The 7,869-nt window shown below is 37.4% G+C and overlaps 1 protein-coding gene across 1 annotated transcript; it reads right to left on the minus strand.

Annotated features, from left to right (window-relative positions):
- Positions 1–535: 535 nt before the first annotated feature.
- Positions 536–5,366, minus strand: LOC134311992 (zinc finger protein 878-like). Its single transcript, XM_062993640.1, has 4 exons — positions 5,173–5,366; positions 4,290–4,385; positions 3,744–3,930; positions 536–2,504 (listed from the first exon to the last, which is right to left on the minus strand). Exons 1-4 carry the CDS (start codon positions 5,364–5,366, stop codon positions 933–935), a joined length of 2,049 nt encoding a protein of 682 aa, XP_062849710.1. The 3' UTR covers positions 536–932.
- Between the last annotated feature and the right edge of the window lie 2,503 nt (positions 5,367–7,869).

Here is a 7,869-nt window from a genome sequence, read left to right on the forward strand (position 1 = left end):
TGCTGGATGGGGTTTAAATCAAGTTATTGGAGGAAAGTGTATAACATTTAACACCCCTTATTTGGGCTTCAAGGAGTTTGAGGTTTAAAATTTGCCATATTTGTCTTCGGCTGCTGAGGGACACGTGCACAGCCCTCCTCTTCTTGCCCCTGCATTCTGCACAGACTCTCTTCGTTCTTCTGCCAATGAGGGTCCTTACATTGCGTATGAACACCCAATCCCACCCACCCACACATAGTCCGGCCCCCACCCTGCAGATACGGTGGCAAATTAGTATCTGCTGCAGGCACTGCCAATTATGCCTGCTAGATGGCGCCCAGCTAACCGGAGGAATCACCGAGTTTGGAACTGAGGAGTTCAGAATCTCTGTGTTAGTGTGCTAGTGGAATATCCTGCTGCACCAACTGGGTGCCTTAGAGGCAGTTTTAATAGGGGTCACAGATTTTTGGCCCACACTGTTTGTAAGGCACTGTGGATTTGAGATCATATACATAAATAAAATAACTCTTTAAAATATTATTTTTGTGGACTTTTAATATATATATTACATTTTATTTTACAATGTAGACATCATAGTATATGAATACTTGTAGTACAGCAGTTGGCAATTTGAGACGGACAGCTTTTTACCCATTATATCCATAATCTACATGTACTTTATCATTAGGATTCACCAACCCCATGAACTCATGCACCAACAGTTCTAAACCCAGACAGAAAATGTCCATGCACTGTTGAAAAGAGCAAATCGGGATCTGGGTAACTTTCCTTGTACATCTACTGACATGTCTTTTCAGTTTCAGTTCTCTATGGAGCAGAAGGTTGAGGGTTTAAGTCCTGCCAACACCAAACAGCACCAAACCTTTGGGCCTTAAGCAAGGTCTTCTATCCTCACTGGCCTTGATGGTATCCTGACATGACCAATCTTCAGGCTATTTGTCTTCATCAGCATTATTTTTGATTAGTTTCTTCTTCCTGGCTTTTCTCGGCTGTCCTCTTTCTTGTTGCTCCCCATCAGAGTCAGTTTCCGAGCTCTCTGAAAGAGAGTCTAAGTCTTGAGCCACCCCCTCAGCAGAGTATTTGGAAGAGCTCTTTGGTTTTTGCTTTTTACGCTGACCTTTATCGGAGGAGTAACTTCTCTCGGTGGGTCGACCTCTCTGTTTCTTTTCTTTTACTGACATGTGGTTGGAGTTCATGCCATGCTGTCTCCGCAGATGGTTCTTCAGGCTGACATTGTGGTTAAAACATGTCCCGCATCGCTCACACATGAACGGCTTCTCTCCCGTGTGGAGACGCATGTGGGACTTCAGGTGTCCGTCCTGGTTGAAGGAGCGCTCGCAAACCGCACACGTATAAGGCTTCTCGCCAGAATGTATGCGCATGTGCCTTTCGTATCTCTGGAGAGAAACGAATATCCTGTTGCAGGCGTGGCAGATGAATTTCTTTTGGCCTCTGTGAGTCTTCAAGTGCTGGTTGCGTGTTACAAAATCTTTGAACTTCTCAGGGCAGTCAGGACAGATATAGGGCAGCTTGTCTTGGCTGTGGGACAGCTCGTGGTCAAGCTTAGATGGTTTGGTGTTAAATGCCATCATGCAGTACTTGCATATGTGCGTGTAGTCTCCGTGCAGCCGCCGGTGGTGCACTTTTTGACCGTTTTCCGTAGAGAATCGTTTGCGACACAGGTCGCAGGAGAACGGTTTGATCTTGTACGCACACACGTGGCCCTTTTTGTTGGGGTCCGTGTCCACCTTGAATGACTTATTACAGTCTGGACACATTTTGCGTTCGCACTGGTTTTCTGAGGCGCCATGCACATCCATGGCGTGCTTATGAAAACTAACGATGTCGCTGAAATGAACTGAGAAATCTCGGACACTTTCACTCTCAGCACTGTTCCTGTCGCCACACTCCATACATCCGTAGATTCTCTGGTGCCGGCGTACTGTACACAGCATTTTGGCTACAGCTTCGCAGTCTAAACACCAAATGACTGGTTTAATGGTGTTCTGAAACAGTTTCTGGGACTTTTTGGTCGACTCCACCTCAGATTCTTCTTCGGAACTCTCGGTGAACTCATATGAGGAGTTCGACAGGCACCCATGCGAACCCTCGTGCTGCCTTTTTCTGGAGGACTCATGAGTTGCTTCGTCAGCTGGCTTCGCTCTGCCATCCTCACCAATAAACATTTCTCCCAGTGGCTCAGGTTCAGCAGATTCAGCCGTCTCATTTTTCACCTTTGCAAGATTTAAGCCATCATCGTCAACCCTGTCCACAGTTGGGCCAGAGGAATTGTCTTCATGTGTCTCTTTAAGAAGACTCTTGTCCTCCTGCTTTGGTTCATCTTGCTCCAATTGTACTGCACGACTTGAGATGTTCTCTTCAGTATTTACTGAAGCTTTGCCCGGTTGTGTCTGTGCTTGATCCTGGTCAACAGTCGCAGATACGTTCTCAGATGTCTGCAGGCCAACATCATCACAAGACAGGATCAAGGAAATATCATCTACCTGGGGAAGAAAAGAAAGCCAAACAACCAAAATATACAGTAAACTACAGGTAACAACTACATTTCATGACAAAGCTAGCTGGGAATGTCATTTTTAATCAGGCATCTTGGTTTACCAGACCAAGATTAGTCCTAATACTAGACTTAAAAATAATTTTGATGTTGATTCCCACTAAAATTATAGCTGAATCCAAACTGGGCAAGAAAACCAAAGCATGATATTAGCATGATATTGTAGAATTGGTCTATATTAAGGTCAGACTAGGTAGAGCCAAAGATATAGGCCTAGCTCAAGAGGAAAGCCTTTCGCCTGTAAGACACCTGGGAAACGCAGTTCAGTTTTTAGTTTAATCAGATTGATGAAGAATATGACTTTGTTTGGGTACATTTTGAACCTTTTAAAAAGACTAACAATTTTTGTAGGTCCACCGAGCCCATTTACTAGCCCATTAACATCATATTTACAACCCCAAATCAGAAAAAGTTGGGACAGTATGGAAAATGCAAAATAAAATAAAAACACAGAGTTTCTTACATTTACTTTGACTTTTATTTTATGTCAGACAGGATGAAGCTGAGATATTTCATGTTTTATCTGCTTAACTTAATTTCATTTATTAATAAACATCCATTCCTGAATTTCAGGCCTGCAACACATTCCAAAAAAAGTTGGGACGGGGCCAATTTAGAACTAGTAATGAGGTGAAAAAACTAAATAATGATGTGATTCCAAAGGTGATGTGAACAGGTAATTGTAATCATGGTTGGGTACAAAAGCAGCATCCAGGAAAGGCTGAGAGTTTTTGATGAGCAAAGATGATCAGAGAATCTCCAGTTTATCAACAATTGTGTGAGAAAATGATTGAAATGTTTAAAAACAACGTACCTAAATTTTCGGTGGGTAAAAGCCAAGAGTGCAAGCTTAAGCTACGACTTTTAAGTGTGGTGAAAAGGAACAGCAATGTTACAAAGTGGTAAATGCTTTACTGTCCCATTTTTTAAATGTGAAACTTTAATGCAGGAATGGATGTTTATTAATAAATAAAATGAAGTTGAGCAGATAAAACATGAAATATCTCAGGTTCATCCTGTCTGACATCAAATTAAAGTCAAAGTAAATGTAAGAAACTCTGTGTTTTTTTAATATTCGCATTTTCCATACTGTCCCAACTTTTTCTAATTTTCTGTACTATAATCAATGTCAGTGGTACAACATGGGAGTAAAAGCTGAAATATTGACCTTGTTCTTTGGCGGACACACAGTCTGAGACGTCCACACTCGACAGTTAGAGCAGATCAGACACTCTTGTCTGAGTGTCAGACTCCCTCCTTTACCTTTTCCTTGGATCTGACATTCACTGGAACACTCCAAACAGCGGTACATCAGAATCAGCAACACCTCTTTACTTAGGGTGACAAAACTGCATCTGTAACACAGGAAAATATAGGACTATTGTTACGCCAATTATTCTAGTTTGATGACACCTGATGCACAGTTCCCACTTCAAATACACAAAAATCAAACTCATTTGGTAAGTTAGAAAGGAATGAAAGCAGCTAAAAACTATCATGTTTAAATTTGCAAAGGCTACAATACTTGCAAATCATATGTTTATAAAAAAGGGAAAGCGATGAAGGGCTGTCCATTTTGTTTTCTCAGTCATAAGTTGGAAGTGTGATGCCAGTGTGTGTAGCCCTGTGATTAGTTGCCAAGCAGTCCAGGGTTTGCAAACAGTTAACACAAGGCATTATGGGACACAGATTAATCATTAATCATTTAGATCACCTGTCTGAAGCCTCAGCAAATGATTCATCTGATGAAGACCAGTCTACTCCTTGTGTTGAATGTAACTTGGCTGAGAAGCTCCCTTCTGTTGGAAAGCTGTAAAAACAACGAGTGAGTTTTAAGAAAAACACCAGTAAAGCTTCAGATGTACTGTCGCCTAACCTGACTAAAAACTACAACCCCAAATCAGAAAAGGTTGGGACAATATGGAAAATGCAAAACAATAAAAAATAAAAACACTGAGTTTCTTACATTTACTTTGACTTTTATTTGATGTCAGACAGGATGAACCTGAGATATTTCATCTTTTATCTGCTCAGCTTCATTTCATTTATTAATAAACATCCATTCCTGCATTTCAGGCCTGCAACACATTCCAAAAAAAGTTGGGATGGGGGTCTGTCATGGTATGGAGTTGTGTCAGTGCCCTTGGTGAAGATCATTTGCATTTTCCATGCTGTACTAAAACCTCTTTAAATAACCCCGTGCTCACTATTAAACCATCTTACCATCTTAACGTCACCAACTTTAACTATAAATGTGTCACTGGTTAGGCTACCATCTGAACGACAACAAATTCATTAGGGACAGTGGTAGCCTAGTGGGTAGAGCGTTGGGCTATCAACTAAAAGGTTGAGAGTTTGAATCCCAGCTCCACCATGGAGCCACTGTTGGGCCCTTGAGCAAGGCCCTTAACCCTCTCTGCTCCAGAGGCGCCATACAATGGTTGACCCTGCGCTCTGACCCCAGCTTCTAGACAAGCTGGGATATGAGAAGAAAGAATTTCATTGTACTGTACACCTGTATATGTATATGTGACAAATAAAGGCATTCTGTTCTATTTCTTCTATTAGGTCTCTAATTACACACTAAAAGAACTCACCAGTCCAGTAAAAACAGCGCCACCTCTGCATCAGTTTCCAATCCTCTCTGGATCTTTAACGCTCTCCAACGTGTAAAAGCCTCTCCTATGTTAACTCGACATCTTCTTTGGTCCATTAACTTCCTCCAGGCAGGGTCACAACCGTCCAGTTTCCTTTTCTTCGCTTTAGTAACGTGACTGTCCTCGGCTGACATGTTTGCAGCTGCTGCACTGAAAAGCATCAACACACGTCAGTTCAGTGAAATGACAACAACCTAAACTGAAACTAAATCTAAATAAAACAAAATCAAAAATATATTATTTAGGTTTTTATGTTTATGTTAATTTTTTATTTTTTATGTGAAGCACTTTATCTCTCTGTTTTAATTTCATGTTTTTTTAATCATAATTTTATTTGCAAAAGCCTATCTGAGGTTCTAGATCTCAGAAAGGTTTTAATGCTTTTCATTTTTCCTTATGTAAAGCACTTTGAATTGCCACTGTGTATGAAAGGTGCTATACATATAAACTTGCCTTGCCTTGCTTTGCATAAATAATCATAGTTTTTATACTACTAATAATAAATAATTAGGCAATAAATAACTGTATATAATTGTAGTTCAGTGTAGTTTTATAATAATGATAATAATAATAATAATACAACTACTACCACTAATAATGATGATATTAATAGTAATAATAATGATAATAATATAAATAATAATAGTACCAATAAAAATAATAATAATACTGATGATTATAATAAGAACAATATTAATAATAACAATACTACTACTTTTTATAAGCTAATGTACTTTATATTTCTTTAAGTTTTTTATTCTTAATTTTGTCATCTTTATGTAAAGCACTTTATCTCACTGGTTTTAATTTCTTTTAATTGTAACTATTTTTGTAAAAAGCCTTTTTGAGGTTCTAGAGCTCAGTAATGTTTTAATGCTTTTAATTTTTCCTTATGTAAAGCACTTTGAATTGCCACTGTGTATAAAAGGTGGTATACAAATAAACTCGCCTTGCCTTAAAAAAATAAATAATCATAGTTTTAATAATAATAATAAATTATTAGGCAACAAATAACTGTATATAATTGTAGTTCAATGTACAGTAGTTTTATAATAATAATAATACCACAACTACTACTGCTAATAATGATGATATTAATAGTATTAATAATGATAACAGTATAAATAATACGACTAATAAAAATAATAATATTGATGATGATAATAAAACAATATTAAAAATAATAATAAATAATTAGGCAATAAATAATTGTATATAATTGTAGTTTAGTGTAGTTTTATAATAATAATAACAATACCACAACAACTACGAATAATAATGATAATATTAATAATGATAACAATAAAAATAATGACTAATTAAAATAATAATACTGATGATGATAAAAACAACATTAATAACAATACTACTATTAATAATAATAATAATAATAATAATTAAGCAGTGCATAATTGTATATTGTATTTTTATAATAATATAATATTTACTTTCGTTTTTTTACCTTTTTCTCTGTTATACATCCACACTGTGCACTTTCTTTTTCTTCTGCTGCACTTTATATTAATGTAACAAAATAATACAACTGATATACAATCACAGTAAATAAAATTATATAATATAATAATATATAACAACACCTATAATCACTAGTACACAACACAGCCTGTTCCTTTTCTTCTCCTTTTATTGGTGAAGATTTAGTAAATAATTACCGCCATCGTCTGGTGTGGAATGCAAACCAAAAATTCCCCTCAACCGTTTCAAAACCGCTGTTCTATAATAGGCAAGGCAAGTTTATTTGTATACTGTAGCACCTTTCATACACATTGGCAAGTCAAAGTGCTTTACATAAAGGAAAGACAAAAATTTAAAGCATTAAAACATTCCTAAGTTCTAGAACCTCAAAAAGACTTCTTGCAAACATTTAGTTACAATTAAGAGAACATGAAATTCAAACGAGAGAACATGAAAAACTAAAAAATATACCCTACAATTTAGAGAATATGAAATTAAAACAAGAGAGGTAAGCAATTAAGAACATGTATGTAATAAGTTACATGAACTTTGTAACTTCTCAGTATTTGATTTGTTCCACCTTTTGCTGTAATGACATGAAGCCCACAAGTTGCTATGGACTTCACAGAAAAGCATTTAAAGTCTATATGGCCTGATAATCTTTCTGTTCAGCTTTTTAAAGTGCATCTTTGATATGGAGTTTGTTTATTAGGATTTTAATGTCATGTTTTACACACTTTGGTTACATCCACGACAGAAACCAGAGTTACTCATTACACAAGATTCATCACTTCACAAGGTTATATCAAACACAATCATGGACAATTGTGCATCTCCAATTCACCTCACTTGCATGTCGTTGGACTGTGGGAGAAAACTGGAGCTCCCGGAGGAAACCCACACAGACATGGGGAGAACATGCAAACTCCACACAGAAAGGACCCGGACCTTCGCACCTGGGGATCGAACCCAGGACCTTTTTGCTGTGAGGCGACAGTGCTACCCACCGAGCCAATGTGCAGCCCTTGAAATGGAGTAAGAGTAAAATAAGCTGTAATTCTAATGTAAAATGTTATTCTACAGCCTAACTTTAAAATAAAAATCTATTAACATTTCAAGTTTTAAATAATACCCTCACATCAAGTTTCAAGCATTCTTTTC

This window comes from Trichomycterus rosablanca, chromosome 4, assembly GCF_030014385.1.
Source record: "Trichomycterus rosablanca isolate fTriRos1 chromosome 4, fTriRos1.hap1, whole genome shotgun sequence".
NCBI lineage: Eukaryota > Metazoa > Chordata > Actinopteri > Siluriformes > Trichomycteridae > Trichomycterus > Trichomycterus rosablanca.

Bases quoted from the DNA above. Each gene is read 5' to 3' on its own strand.
- LOC134311992 (XM_062993640.1), bottom strand. From the start codon at position 5,366: ATGTCAGCCGAGGACAGTCACGTTACTAAAGCGAAGAAAAGGAAACTG. The intron at 3,931-4,289 runs GTGATCTAAATG...CCTGTGTTACAG, and splicing joins TTTGCTGAGGCTTCAGACAG to ATGCAGTTTTGTCACCCTAA. The intron at 2,505-3,743 runs GTCAATATTTCA...TTTCTTCCCCAG, and splicing joins TGTGTCCGCCAAAGAACAAG to GTAGATGATATTTCCTTGAT.